This window comes from Eptatretus burgeri, chromosome 10, assembly GCF_056783735.1.
Source record: "Eptatretus burgeri isolate ZD-2024b chromosome 10, Ebu_testis_v1, whole genome shotgun sequence".
Classification (NCBI taxonomy): domain Eukaryota; kingdom Metazoa; phylum Chordata; class Myxini; order Myxiniformes; family Myxinidae; genus Eptatretus; species Eptatretus burgeri.
This window is the reverse complement of record NC_140970.1, coordinates 437,877-452,662: the sequence shown is the minus strand read 5'-3', so window position 1 is coordinate 452,662 and position 14,786 is coordinate 437,877. Positions and strand designations below refer to the sequence as shown.

The window sequence follows — 14,786 nt, the reverse complement described above, 5'->3', positions numbered from 1 at the left end:
GTTGATATTATCTCCAGGTCATACAGAATTCACAGTTCGAATTAAAATAAATTTTTATAAAGAAGGGCGTATCATTTGTATGAGAATAGAACAATGGGGGTATGATATGAATGATTTAGGGTATAATTGGTCATTTAAAATTAACCTCGAAGACCTGGAACAATTAAATCAGTCTTGTAAGGAAGAATATTATGCACTTGGTATCGAGAATGAGTTTTGTGGAGCCATGATTAGTAAACAACAAATAAAAGAATTTAATAAGGGTAAATATAATAATGGTTTTGCCCTTGTTTATCTCATGAAAACAGAAAAAACAGGATTATATATAATAAGTAAGGAAATACAAAATGATTTAACTATGGGAAGATGGGGAGGTGTTTCGTGCCATAATATTATTCTAACATATATTTCTAATACATAAATGACAGCAAGAAGGCTTCAAGAAAATTATCATTTCTGTGTCCAAGCATACCTTCAAGAAAAGGGTATTCGTTATTTTAATAAATATGTTCTACAACATAAGAATGAGGTATTTTCAATAAAATATTGGCATTATGCTGATGTTGATAAACCGACAACTTTAGATTTAATTAGAATGTTAAATAATGAAAAAATTATAAGGTTAAGAAAAGGTAAGGCTCTTTTAGAAATTCAAAAGAAATTTTATTGGTTTCCTGTTGTAAAAAATTATTTTGGATACAGGAATAACAAGAAATCCTGATGAATATATGTATAATATTCTATGGGGTGTAAACGATTCAAGGATAGTAAGGGATGAGGAAGGAGTTGAAGAAGAGAGGGAAGAGGAGGAAAAGGAGAAGGAGGAGAGGGAGAAGAAAGAGAAGGAGGAAAAGGAGAAGAGAGAGAAGGAGGAAAGAGAGAATAGAGAGAGGGAGGAAAGAGAGAAGAGAGAGAGGGATAAGAAAGAGAGGGAGGAAAAGGGGAGGAGAGAGAAGGAGGAAAGAGAGAGTAGAGAGAGGGAGGAAAGAGAGAAGAGAGAGAGTGAGAAGAAAGAGAAGGAGGAAAAGGAGAAGAGAGAGAAGGAGGGGAGAGGGGAGAGAGAGAGGGAGGAAAGAGAGAGAATGAATAAATATCAAAATATGGAAACCAGTGAGATTCAAAAAAGATTGGTGGTATTACAGAAAATAACTCAACCCACCGAGGAGGAAAACAAAGAATTGACAAGTCTATTTGCAGTACTTTCGACAAGACTATTAGCATCGACAAGATATGGATTTTAATTCAAGTTTTTCATTTTTTTTTTCTTAAATAAATGGAGGAGAGAGTGAAGGCATTTCTAAGGATTCTTTATGTTTTAAAAATTAAGATTCAAATGTGCATGTTGGAAACTAAAAAGGTTTTTGCACTCTGCAGGAATTTTTCTCATAAATAAATGAGTTATTGTCTCAAATGTAAAAAGAAAACTAATACTAAAAATATTTCATATATTAAAAGTAAAAATAACAGGGTTATACAAAAAGGTATATGTTCGGTGTGTGGTTCAAAAAAAAATCAATTTATCTCCAAACACAAACTCGGAGGAGATATACAAAATTTTTTATCAGGAAGTAAATTTACAACTACTGGAATACCAGGGGAATTACATCTTCCAGGGTATTCTTTCTGTGGTCCAGGCACAAACTTGGATAAAAGATTAGATGAGGCAGACAATCCTAAATCCTGGAGTAAACCAATCAATAGAGTTGATGAAGTGTGCATGAGACACGATATTGATTATGGGAATACCACAACGTTGGAAGAAAAGCATGAAGCCGATAGAGAAATGTTGTATAATTTGTCTCTGATACAAAATCCAACCTTGAGAGAAAAAGTTGATAGGTTCATCGTGAAGAAGATGATTAGTGCTAAATTGAAACTTGGACTTGGAAATTCAAAAAACTTATAGGCTCTAATGATGCCATTAAGACTGAAGAGCAATTAGCTGATGAATTACATAAACCAATATTCACAAAGTTTCAGAGAAGGAAAGTTTATTCCAAGGAAGTTGATTATATCTGGTCTGCTGATTTGATTGAACTCAATAATGATAAGGGGTACAAGTATGCTTTAACCGTTATTGATTTGAGGAGTAGATATGCGTGGGTTGTCCCTTTAAAAAACAAAACAGGTAATACTCTTATGTTAGCTTTTCAACAGATATTTAATAAAAGTAAGAGAAAACCTAAAAAATTGTGGACTGATGAGGGTAGAGAGTTTTATAACAAGACATTTATGAATTTTCTAAAAAATAACAGTATTACATTATACAGTACCTTTAATGAAGGGAAGGCAGTTGTTGTTGAACGTTTTAATCGTACCTTAAAAGAGAGACTATATAAAAAATTCACACAACTCGGTTCACAACAATGGTCATCTTTTATTCAGGATATTGTGGATAAGTATAATGACACGATTCACACGTCAACAAATATGAAACCATCAGAAACATTTACAAAATTAAAATATGAAAAAGAGATTAATGTCAGAAAACCTAAGTTCAAAGTTGGTGATATCGTAAGAATATATAGGTGGAAATCTCATTTTGAAAAGGGTTTTACTGAACGATGGACGAAAGAACTTTTTAAAATTGTTGATGTAATAGATACGGTTCCTTGGACTTATAAAATATATGATTTGGAAGGGGAAGAGATTTTAGGTTCATTTTATTCACAGGAATTACAAAAGACAAAACTAAGCAGATAATACACCTTTGTGGACACTAGAGGGACAAGTCCGAGGTGTATTACAGTATATAATGTGTGTCAAGGGGGACGTTCTTAGATCTGTGAACCCCAAACACAGAATCCTCAACTGAATAGTCAAGGTTTAACTTTTGTTTGTGTGTGTGTGTGTGTGTGCAATGGGAGCAATAGGTTGGCGCTTCACTCCCTCCTACTATACACCGTTGTGGACACTCGAGGGCCAAGTCCGAGGTGTATAACAGTATATAATGTGTGTCAAGGGGTGGACGTTCTTAGATCTGTGAACCCCAAACACAGAATCCTCAACTGAATAGTCAAGGCTTAACTTTTGTTTGTTGATGTGTCTGTGTGTGTGTGTGTGTGTCCCAACCCTCACATTCAAAATCTCAACCCCAACCCTCACATTCAAAATCTCAACCCCAACTCAATCCTCACCCAACACAATGTCTTTTTCAAAATGAGATTTCCACCTACTGTGTATATATATATATATATATATATATATATATATATATATATATATATATATATATATATATATATATATATATATATATATATATATATATATATATATATATATATATATATATATATATATATATATATATATATATACATACATATATTTTACGTTTTTTTTTTTTTCTCTTCTTCCAATTCTGTCTTTTAAGGCTTTCAGGTTTGATAACATAGAAAGAGGGAGTAAGAACTTTCTTGATAGGTTTAAATCCCAAAGAGTGGTAGCATTTCAAGTCTTCAAAATAAACCCAACTTTCCAAGTCTCCAAGGTAGTTATTTAAACCATCAAGGCAGAACTCATTTACTGATTTTTTCAAAATTTGTGAGTCTCCAAGGTAGTTCCCATATTTAGAACCATCTTGGCAGAACCCTTTTCCTGAGTCTCCAAGGTAGTTATTTAAACCATCAAGGCAGAACTCATTTACTGATTTTTTTCAAAATTTGTGAGTCTCCAAGGTAAAACTTGTATTCTGGCTCATCAACGTATAACTTGTTCAGTGGGTATTGTCTTGATAACTCACAATGAGTACTATTGCTGTAAAACTCTTTTTCAGGATTTTGCTGGTCTCCAAGGTATAACTCTTTGGTTGGGTCATCAAGGACGAACTCGTTCTGTGGGTCTTGGTCGCTCATAAGGTCTTCAACCAAGCCAACAATTTCCCCCAAGTTGTAGCAAAAGCAGTATTTTCATTTTGTATTTCAGATACAATTTCCTGTGAGAGAAAATAATAATGTATTAATTAAGTTATTTAATTATTAAATGAGTATGCTTCAATCAAAGTTTGAAAATAGGAAAATAAAAATCTTACCTCAACAGATAAGAGGTTTGAATCCAGTTCATCAACTTGAAGGTTTAGTTCCATACAAGACAGAGAGTTCCAAGGAACACCAAAGTCATCCCACTCAAGGTCTTGCTCGTTCTGTAGGTCTTGGTCGCTCACAAGGTCTTCAACCAAGTCAACAATTTCGCTCCAAGTTGTAGCAAAAGCAGTATTTTCATTTTGTATTTCAGATACAATTTCCTGTGAGAGAAAATAATAATGTATTAATTAAGTTATTTAATTATTAAATGAGTATGCTTCAATCAAAGTTTGAAAATAGGAAAATAAAAATCTTACCTCAATGGATAAGAGGTTTGAATCCAGTTCATCAACTTGAAGGTTTAGTTCCATACAAGTCAGAGAGTTCCAAGGAACCCCAAAGTCATCCCACTCAAGGTCTTGGTCGCTCATAAGGTCTTCAACCAAGCCAACAATTTCCCCCAAGTTGTAGCAAAAGCAGTATTTTCATTTTGTATTTCAGATACAATTTCCTGTGAGAGAAAATAATAATGTATTAATTAAGTTATTTAATTATTAAATGAGTATGCTTCAATCAAAGTTTGAAAATAGGAAAATAAAAATCTTACCTCAACAGATAAGAGGTTTGAATCCAGTTCATCAACTTGAAGGTTTAGTTCCATACAAGACAGAGAGTTCCAGGCAAGCACACAGCACACCATTGCCAGCAAAAACAAATGTTTAAAATGGAGCCTGGGCTTGAAGCTTTTATAGAGAAAGACTGGTGGGTGTGGTTTCCTTTGGAAATTCCCTGGGCAAGCCTAGGCAAGCCTTCATTGGGAAATTTTTCAAAACCATAACATCCTGTAATTTTCTAGTGATTTCTTTGTGAGTCAGAGATGAACTGGAAATGATGTAAGAGTGGGCGGGGCTTAGCAAAAGTAGGCGGGGCTTAGGAAAAGTGGGCGTGGCTTAGAAAAATACCTTTTGAAAAGTGGGCGGAGCTTAGCAAAAGTGGGCGTGGCTTAGAAAAAGTGGGCGTGGCTTCGAAAAAATACCTCACAAAAAGTGGGTGGAGCTTAGCAAAAGTGGGCGGGGCTTAAAGAAAAGTGGGCGGGGCTTATTGAATACCTTGTGGAAAGTGGGCGGGGCTTAACAAAAGTGGGCGGGGCTTAAAGAAAAGTGGGCGGGGCTTAACAAAAAAATAACCTGTGGCTCAGGAGGTGGTCAAACAAGAGCATTAAGAGAAGTTTATCATTTCGTCATGGCACAAATGGGGTATCTTAAAAAATATAAAGATTCAAATGTTTTGTTTGTCAATATTTTAGATGGGGATTATTGTGCAAAGAAAATTAAACTATTGAAGGAATTTGAGAATGAACAAATCTTTATAGGTTCAATGAGTGAGCTGTTCAACCCCCAGGTGTTCAATTCAATGAGGTTCAACCTCCAAGTTAAAAGGGGAGACAAATAAATATACCTTGGGATAAAAAGGGGGTTTATTTTTAGGGAAAAAAAAGGGAATCGCTGAAAATCCCCCATTCATTTACATGGGGAAAAGTGAGCCAGAATCAGTATTCTTACCCTACATATATATATATATATATATATATATATATATATATATATATATATATATATATATATATATATATATATATATACATATACATACAAGATGAGAGTTTTAGTAATATACGCGATGACCTTTGAACCCGTTGGGTTCCCGTTGTGACAGAGGTTGATAAAAAAAATCATTTCAAAAAAAAGAAGAAAAAAGATAGCTCCAGCGAACTATACCGCGGAGGTTGTTTGCATTGATCAAATAATCCTGAAGAGTACTTGACTGAATCGGGAATTGATTTTTTTAATAATTTTTTTTCCTTGCCCGATTTGAACGAAACTTGATATTGCGCGTCAATGTCAAAAAATAAACGGAGAAAAGCAAGTCGAAGAAATTATTGTGCAGATTCTGAGCACAATTTTATTTATTAATGTACACGGAAGTATTCGATCAAAATGGCTGTTTATTTTATGCTTAAAAATAAATTGTTCTTTGTCTTTCCTAAATGTTTGAGATTTTAAAATAAATCATTTCAAGAAAAAAGTAAAAAAGATAGCTCCAGCGAACTATACCGCTGAGGTTGTTTGCATTGATCAAATTCTCCCGAAGAGTACTTGACTGAATCGGGAATTGATTTTTTTAAATTATTTTTTCGTTGACTAATTTGAACTAAACTTGATACTGCACACGGCAGGTGAATGGTGAGTAAGGTGGGCCGAAAATTTTTGCGCTATCATGCACCGTTTTGGTTGTATTTCGGGAACATACATACATACATATTTACATACAACCAAGATGAGAGTTTTAGTAACATATATATATATATATATATATATATATATATATATATATATATATATACACATATATATATATATATATATATATATATATATATATATATATATATATATATATATATACACATATATATATATATATATATATATATATATATATATATTATATTGATGCGAATTTGCGCCCGCCGGCGTGCGGACGGCCTCGTCACTCGAATCGCGACCGCGTCGCCCACCGGACGGACAATTCAGTCGTGACCTTCCGGGAACTATCGCCCGGAGCCAGTCACGGGTGGGCCTTTCGACCTCACCACAATCGTGCCAATCGGCCACCCGCGTAGGATAGGGTTGTTTGCCAAACTCGACCTATCTAAGTACCCACGCGGATGGTAAACCGGGCGATCGTACCTCGCCGAGGTCGACTCCGGACATGAGCCGCTTGGGCGGCCCGTTCCGTACTATCGGGATAACCGAGCGGTGTTACCGTTGACCTCGACGGTTCAGATTAATAACCGGGATCTTGCACCCACTACGAACCCTTTACGTGAAGCAGGATGGAGAGTCAATGGAGAAAAGATGAAGCGAAACGGGAAAACAGTTCACACAATGCACATTTATTTCCCGGCACACCGAAAGCATATATATACAGCCATACAGTCAAAATGCACATATAGCAACCAAAACAAAAGCAACAACGACGCAGAGTTACTACCGACTATGCGCACACACAGCAACACTTATACAGTTCTACTTTACAGACGGCGCCAACACACATTTACACAAAAGCAAAGGAAAGAAGCCACCCTCATAGACAAGGGGGGCAGACAGGCCTGTAAGCCAAATGTGCGCGTGACCTGGAGGAGCGGCCAGGTCCGCGAGACCGGGGGGATCCTACCCACATCCTCGTGACGCTTTGGCGTCCCAGCCGCAGATGTGGCCGCGCGGCTGTGCCCCGACTCCATGCTCCTTGGTGGGTTTCGTTGCCACGATGTTTGGAGTGGGGTGGGAACGGGGCCCCCTTTTGCACTATCTCAGCGCGGGGGAAAGGGGAATTGTTGATGCCCTGTGGGAGGGAGATGGCTGACTGGCTTGGGTCCCACGACGAGTAATCCCACACCGCGACCTCGTCGCCGACCTCCGTCCTTCTCGCCTCGGACCCGAGCTCCTTTGCCTCTTCCCGCAACTCTTCTCAGCCGACTCCAGAACCCAACTCTCTCGATGACACTCTCTTCCCCCGGCTCTCTTCCACTCTCCAACCAAAACTGACTCACTCTGCCCTCTTCCACTCTCCACCCAAAACTGACTCACTCTGCCCTCTTCCACTCTCCACCCAAAACTGACTCACTCTGCCACGATTCGCCTTGCGCTCGCCGTTTTATAGGCTGGCAGGAACAGCTAATATGCAAATATTCGGATCAGGATGATCTCGGGGGCGGAGCCACGCTCGCCCATTGGTCGGAGGAAACGGGCGTGAACCTCCCCTGATCCTAGAATTTGCATATATCGATTTCACACAGACGTGCCTGGAGGTGGGGCCAAGCCGCCCCATGCTTGCTAATTGGACGGAGGAGAAGTGGGCGTGTAGCGTTCTTGATCCGAATTTTCCCTCGGAAAGGCCGCTATTTGCGCTCGCAGCTCGGTGCGCTCGGCACCAATCGCCGAACGGGCCCGAGACAGCCCGACGTTCAGTGTTCACAGCTGGTGCGGGAATGGCCGTAGAAGGAGAGAGGTGAAGGTGGTGGAGGGTTTTCGGTGGTGGTTGATGGTTATGGTGCCGTTGGGAATGGCGGTGATGCGATGTTTGCGGGATTGAGTTGTGAAGGTAAAGGTCGTGGCTGTTGGCGTTGTTGTTGTTGTTGTCTGAGGTTTGGAGCATGGTTGTAGTTGGTGACGATGGCTGGCGTGGTGGTTAAGGTGGTTGTTGTGTGATGGCGATTGAGACGTGGTTGGTTCAAAATAAAGATAGAACAGAAAAACGCCTAACTCAAAGGATCGCAGCCCGAATGAATCACATAAATTCCCTCTATACAACGGGTTTGGGCGAACTACACATGTACTTAGAGATATCTCGCCTACGGGCCCTGAATGGTGGTTTGCGAATTTCCACAGCCGTAACAATAAATATACAGTGGTGCCCCCAGAATCCGAATTTAATTCGTTCCAAGTCGCTGTTCGGATTCCAAAAAGTTCGGATTCCAAAACTATTTTCCCAATAAGAAATAATGGAAAGTGAATTAATCCGTTCCTGGACCCCAAGAAAACCCACTTTCAAGACACTTTCAACTCAAATTACCCATGTTTAAGGTAAAATAAGATGAGTAAATGACCTTTTCTGGGTCATGAATCTCATTCCAAACCTGGGGGATGAGCAGGAGCGTTGTCGCTTCTTCCATCAGGTCTGGATGCAGCTCCGGCCTATCAGTGGCCATTGGGATCCAAAACGTAAACTGTTCAGCCTGGTGGAGGTATGCAATTAACCATGAAGCACCAAATGGTGTTTTATATCCCAGTACACTCTGTGGAGACACAAACGTGCCGTTTTCACCGCACGGTTCCACGGGAGATAATCAAGAGGTGAAGTGATTGGGTGATGCAGCATGACGTCACTACCATGCTCGCAAAAAAACGTTGAGTTCGTTAAAGCCGATTCGTCAGAGGGTTCATTGAATGAGTTTGCTTCACGACGGGTTTTCGCGCTTTTATCGCTTCTTTATTTTTCAGAATCCTACACACGGTCGATTTCGGCAGCTCGAACATGGAAGCGAGATCAGACACACACACACGCGTACCGTTCTCATGCTTCGCGATAAGTTCTTTCTTCAACTCAATTGTCGTTCTCACGGACTTCCTCTTATTCCTATTTGCTTCACTGCTCTTCTTGGGTGCCATGGTGAATGCACAAGGGTGATAATTGAAGAAAAAATGCACAAATCAAGGTGAAAACACGAAGTAAAGTAGCGATCGACACACGAGAGATGCTTTCACAAGAACTTCCACCGACGAACTGAATGAACAAAGCGCGAAGATGCGTGTCGATCAGGTGGGGGAGACATGTGAACAAACATGAACGCCACGTTGTGTTCGGTTTTTAGGGCAAAATTTTCTCGAAAAAATTGTTCAGATTCCAATTTGTTCAAAGAATGGGGCGTTCGGATTCTGGGGGCACGACGGTGTATATAATTAGATATATAGTCATGCGCCACTTAACGACGGGGTTATGTTCTGAGAAATGCGCCATTAAGCAACGTCGTCGTTGTGCGAACATCTTTTTTTTTTTTTTCGTTTTCGAACATCGTACTTACACAAACCTCGACACCTAGGCTATATGGTGGAGCCTATTGCATTCCGGATACAAACCTGTACAGCATGTTATTGTACTGAATACTGTCGGCAATTGTAACACACATCCAAGAGACGGAAGACGCGTTAGTTTTACCTTTGTGCTGTTCATGACAGCCATCGATGTTGTTAGCAGCAGCTTACAACCTCCTCTTGCATCGATTATAGAAAGATGAATAATTAGCTGTTAGATTTTATAAATACGTAATCATTGCATCGATGTTATCTATCTATAATTCTGTGTGTGTGTGTGTGTGTGTGTGTGTGTGTGTGTGTGTGTGTGTGTGTGTGTGTGTGTGTGTGTGTGTGTGTGTGTGTGTGTGTGTGTGTGTGTGTGTGTGACCGTGACCGCTGTTTCTCGACAACCAATGGTCCGATCTAATTAAAACTTTCCAGATATATTGCTGGGGACCTGAGGATGTGCCTATTCAAGGTTTGATATTAATCAGACAAGTGCTTCCCAAGTTATGGCCATTTATTTACCAAACCAATGACAAGACACATTGTTGCGTGGGCGTGGCCGATGGGGAAAGGAAGCACAGCCATGTTCCCCATTACGGGTTGCAACATTGGGCTTCTGGAGAGTGATGACTTCGTGTATTCTAATAATTTCTCGATTTCTTATGCGCATTTATAGATAAACACAATGGCCCAAGTTATGATCGTTTTCATATTAGATATTATGTATAAATTTCGGTAACATCAGAGTGCTGGTATGCTCCGAACCAGGAAGTAAATTTTTTTCTCTCTCTTCTCTTCTCTTTTTGTTTTTCCTTGCCACGACATTGCAAAAAGGTAAAATACGTTGGCGCTAATTGAATAATTGGGTATTAAAATTAAATTGCGAATAATCGTAACTGCGAATAATATCGAACTTCCGGGCCACGCACGTACGGGCACGTGAGAGCGAAGAAACGGCCTGTGTGGTTTATTTATTATTATTATTATTTTTTTTACGGGCACGTATTAGTAATTTACAAATGAAGAAACGAGCACCTGTCAATTGTGTGATATATTTTCGGAACAGTGCGATTGTTTTTACAACATAAAAAGCTTCACCAAAAACAAATTGGTGTTTTAATTTTGACTGTAACAACGATTTATTCGCGGAATTCTTCAATTCAAAGTTTGGTTCAGTTTGAAAGCCGATTTCCTTGAATCCCGATTTAGCACGACCCTACTATTTTCGCGATGACATTTTATGGACCTCAACGATCGCGTTATAACAGGGCCACACTGTCGTTTATTATCATTATGAGGTATTATGTACTGTACAGTGTACATAATTGTATGGCTATTTTTATACGACTGGCAGCGCTACGTCGGCTACATCACTCGGCGATAGGAATTTTTCAGCTACGTTTTTTTTTTCATTTTTTTTTTTCAGAGCTGGCAGATCCGTCGTATGTGCGATCCGTCGTTGCCCAGAACGTCGTTAAGCGGCGCATGACTGTACACACACTGTCGGACTCCTGCTGATCGTGAGAGATAATTTATTTATTTTTTATATAGCTTAGGCTTGTGGAAGATTGATTACACAGAACAAATCGGTACACAACATAACAAAGGGAACAGGAAGAGAAAGGAAAAACACCAAAAGCAGTGCGGCGGGAGAAAGTGGACGGAGATGGCCAAACAAGGGATGCAGGTAATGATGAGAGGTCGGGGAAAACGCAAGGGTGGACAAGATGGATTCATAATCAAAATTGCGTTTGACTAGTTTGTGATTTTGTGAAGGTCTGAGGAGAGGGGAGAGCCGTTCCTTATCTTAAGTCATCCATCCTGTCCAGTTGCAGTCCTGGCCACCAGATGGATGCTTTAGCTATCTGCTCCATATGGGAACAATATAGGATACTGGAGTGCATCATAAGATGCCTGTTTGTCAGAAGGATGAGAGATGTCATGGCAGAGAATGGAGTCATCAACAAAGTGATAAAGAGGATTTTCCAGAGAGTCAGTGAGATCATTGATGAAGATTAGTGATAATATGGGGCCTGGAACACTGTGTTGGGGGTACTCCAGCCTTGACAGGGAGAGGAGATGAAAGGGTTTCGCTGAGAGCCACACATTGTATACGAGGGGGAAGGAAGTCAGTAATCCAAGAGTGGAGTTGGCATTGGATTCCATCGGCAGACAGTTTTGAGAGCAAGGCAGGATGCTAGACTGCATCAAAAGCTCGAGATATGTCCAGTGAGATGGCACTGATCTCATGTCTGATATTGAGAGCCTCCTCCATTGTTGCGAGAGTCGAAGTAGCGTGTCCAATGTCGAGTGACCAGGTCTGAATCCGAATTGATTATCTTAGATGAGGCTGTTTGAGAAAAGGAAGGATTTCATGTCAACTGTGATTATGGATTCCATGACCTTGCTGATGATTGGAAATAAGCTCATTGGGCTGTAGTTCAGGGTTCCGTTTTTGCACCTTTTTATGTAATTCTGTGATGTTAGCTGATCTTCAATTTCACAGATGATATAGGTGACCAGTTCTGAAGTTAAAGAAAAAAATGCGAATATGCGACGTGCAAATGTTGAAGCAGGTCACACTTTATGACCCGCGAAGAGCGAGTGCGTGTGTGCGTGCGTGCATGTGCGTGTGCGTGTATATATGTATCACATACACACATCGGACGCACCTCCTGACTTATGGTGAGCATCGCCGTGGATTATGTCTCACACGGTAAAACTGCATATCTGCACACAGCAACACTCCGTCTGCCACCCAGACGATTGTTCCTGCTAATGCAAACCATTCAACCAGAAGGCACGTGATCGAAAATCGAAACGTGATCGTGATCGCGGGCAAATCGAAACACGTGGAGTGTGATGAGCACTCCCCTGATCCCCCTTCTTGGTGAAGGACTGTGTCCAAATATATATATATATTGTTGTGGTTGAGGAAATTCACAAACCACCATTCAGGTCCCGTAGGTGAGGTATCTCTGTAAGTACATGTGTAGTTAGCCCAAACCCGTTGTTTAGAGGGAATAAATGTCATTCATTCGGGCTGCGACCCTTTAAGATAGCCGTTTTTCTGTTCTATCTTTATTTTGAGGCAACCACGTCTCAACCGCCATCACACAACAACCACCAACCGCAACGCCGCTTCACAACAACAACAACACCAACAGCCACGACCTTTACCGTCACAACTCACTCTCGCAACCATCGCATCACCGTCATTCCAAGCGTCACCGTGGCCAGGGACCACCACAATAAACCCTCCACCACCTTCACCTCTCCTCCTGCCGCCATTCCCGCACCGCTTGTGGGCACCGATCGTGGACTCGTACAGGGCGCGCGCCGAGCAGCGGGTGCAAAAAGCGGCCTTTCCGGGGAAGTCGGATCAGGAATGATTCACGCCCACTTCTGTTCCGTCCTATCAGCGAGCGCGGGGCGATTTGGCCCCGCCTCCAGGCGCGTCGGAGTAGAATCGACGTATGCAAATTCGAGGATCAGGAATGATTCACGCCCACTTTTCCTCCGTCCAATGGGCGAGCGTGGCTCCGCCCCTGAGCCGATCCTGATCCGAAAATCTGCATATGGTTTCTCCTGCTGACTATAAAGCGCCGAGCGCAGGGCGAATCGAGAGAGAGAAGAGTTTCTGTTTCGGGCTCGAGTTGGAGAAGAGTTTCTGTTTCGGGCTCGAGTTGGAGTAGAGAGTTTCTGTTTCGGGCTCCGGCGCGTTGTGGCGGCGGCGAAGTGTGGCAGCAGCAGTCAAGACGGGTCTGGAGGAGAGTCGGTCTGACGGGGTTCGGAGTCTGTCGGGGAGCTGCAGAGAGGAGAAGCCAGGAACGCGGTCGAGGGCGCAGTGGAGTCGCTCGTCGCGGGACCCAAGCAAGCCACCTATCCTCTTTCCCCAGAGCATCAACAACCCCCCCTGTTTCCCCCCCCCCCGTGCTGAGATAGTGCGAAAAGGGGGGCCCCGTTCCCAACCCATTCCAGGCAGTGCCAGCGAGGCCCGCGGAGGAGCGCGGAGTCGGGGCGCCGCCGCCATTTTGCGGCTCATCACCAGACGGGTAGGCTCGACGTGGTCTCGGCCCCATGCCCGTCTGCCCCCCCCTTGTAGTTGAGGGTGGCCCCTTTTTCTTTTGCTTTGGAGTATATGTGTTGTCGGCGCCGTCTGTAAAGTAAAACTGTGTAAGTGTTGCCGTGTGCTCGCGTAGTCGGTAGTAGATCTGCATTGTGTTTCTTTTGTTGCATTTGCTTTTGGTGCATAATTGTTGTGTTTCTTTTACATTTGCTTTTGGTGCATAATTGTATATGTGTGCTTTCCGTTTACCGCGGAATAAATGTGAATTATGTTGGACTGTTTTTCCCGTTTCGCTTCGTCTTTTCTTTAATTGAATCTCGATCTTACTTCACGTAAAGGGTTGGTCGTGGGCTAAATACGCCCAATAATTAATCAGAACCGTCGAGGTTGACGATAACACCGCTCGGTTATCCCGATAGTACGGAACGGGTCGCTTAAAGTGGCCCGTGTCCGAAGTCGACCTGCGGCGAGGTGCGATCGCCCGGTCTACCCTCCGCGTGGGTACTTAGATAGGTCGAATTTGGCGAACAACCCTATCCCACGCGGGGGGCCGATTGGCACGATCGTGGTGAGGCCGAAAGGCCCACCCGTGACTAGTTCCCGGCGTTAGTCCGAGAGGGTCACGACGGAATTGTCCGTCCGGTGGGCGACGTGCCGCGATTCGAGTTACGTGGCCGTTCGCACGCCGGCAGGCGCGAATTCGCAACAATATATATATATATATATGTATATGTGTATATATATATGTATATATATATATATATGTGTATATATATATATATATATATATATATGTATATATATATATATATATATATATATGTATATATATATATATATATGTATATATATATATATATATGTATATATATATATATATATATATATATATATATATATATATATACATACATGGTGTCCCAAAAAAATGTACTCGCTCTTTAAATGATAATAAATGTGTGGTTTATTGACTTGGAAAGAAGATTAATGGTTAAATGTATAAATGTATAAATGGATAAATCCATCCATTAGGACCATACTCTGTGCAGA

The 14,786-nt window shown here is 41.4% G+C and overlaps 2 protein-coding genes across 8 annotated transcripts in view; one reads left to right on the top strand and one right to left on the bottom strand.

Annotated features, from left to right (window-relative positions):
- The window catches only part of LOC147017785 (nuclear factor NF-kappa-B p105 subunit-like), a 133,063-nt gene that overhangs the window by 45,367 nt on the left and 72,910 nt on the right, over nucleotides 1-14,786 (top strand). The window lies entirely within an intron of this gene.
- On the bottom strand, nucleotides 3,768-5,007 carry LOC147017786 (uncharacterized). Its single transcript, XM_085896747.1, has 4 exons — nucleotides 4,633-5,007; nucleotides 4,343-4,536; nucleotides 4,034-4,246; nucleotides 3,768-3,937 (listed from the first exon to the last, which is right to left on the bottom strand). Exons 2-4 carry the CDS (start codon nucleotides 4,454-4,456, stop codon nucleotides 3,854-3,856), a joined length of 411 nt encoding a protein of 136 aa, XP_085752873.1. The 5' UTR covers nucleotides 4,457-4,536; nucleotides 4,633-5,007; the 3' UTR covers nucleotides 3,768-3,853.

Coding starts and splice junctions, on each gene's coding strand:
- LOC147017786 (XM_085896747.1), bottom strand. CDS start 4,456: ATGAGCGACCAAGACCTTGAGTGGGATGACTTTGGGGTTCCTTGGAAC. Junction 4,247..4,342: donor CAAACCTCTTATCCATTGAG/GTAAGATTTTTA, acceptor TTTCTCTCACAG/GAAATTGTATCTGAAATACA. Junction 3,938..4,033: donor CAAACCTCTTATCTGTTGAG/GTAAGATTTTTA, acceptor TTTCTCTCACAG/GAAATTGTATCTGAAATACA.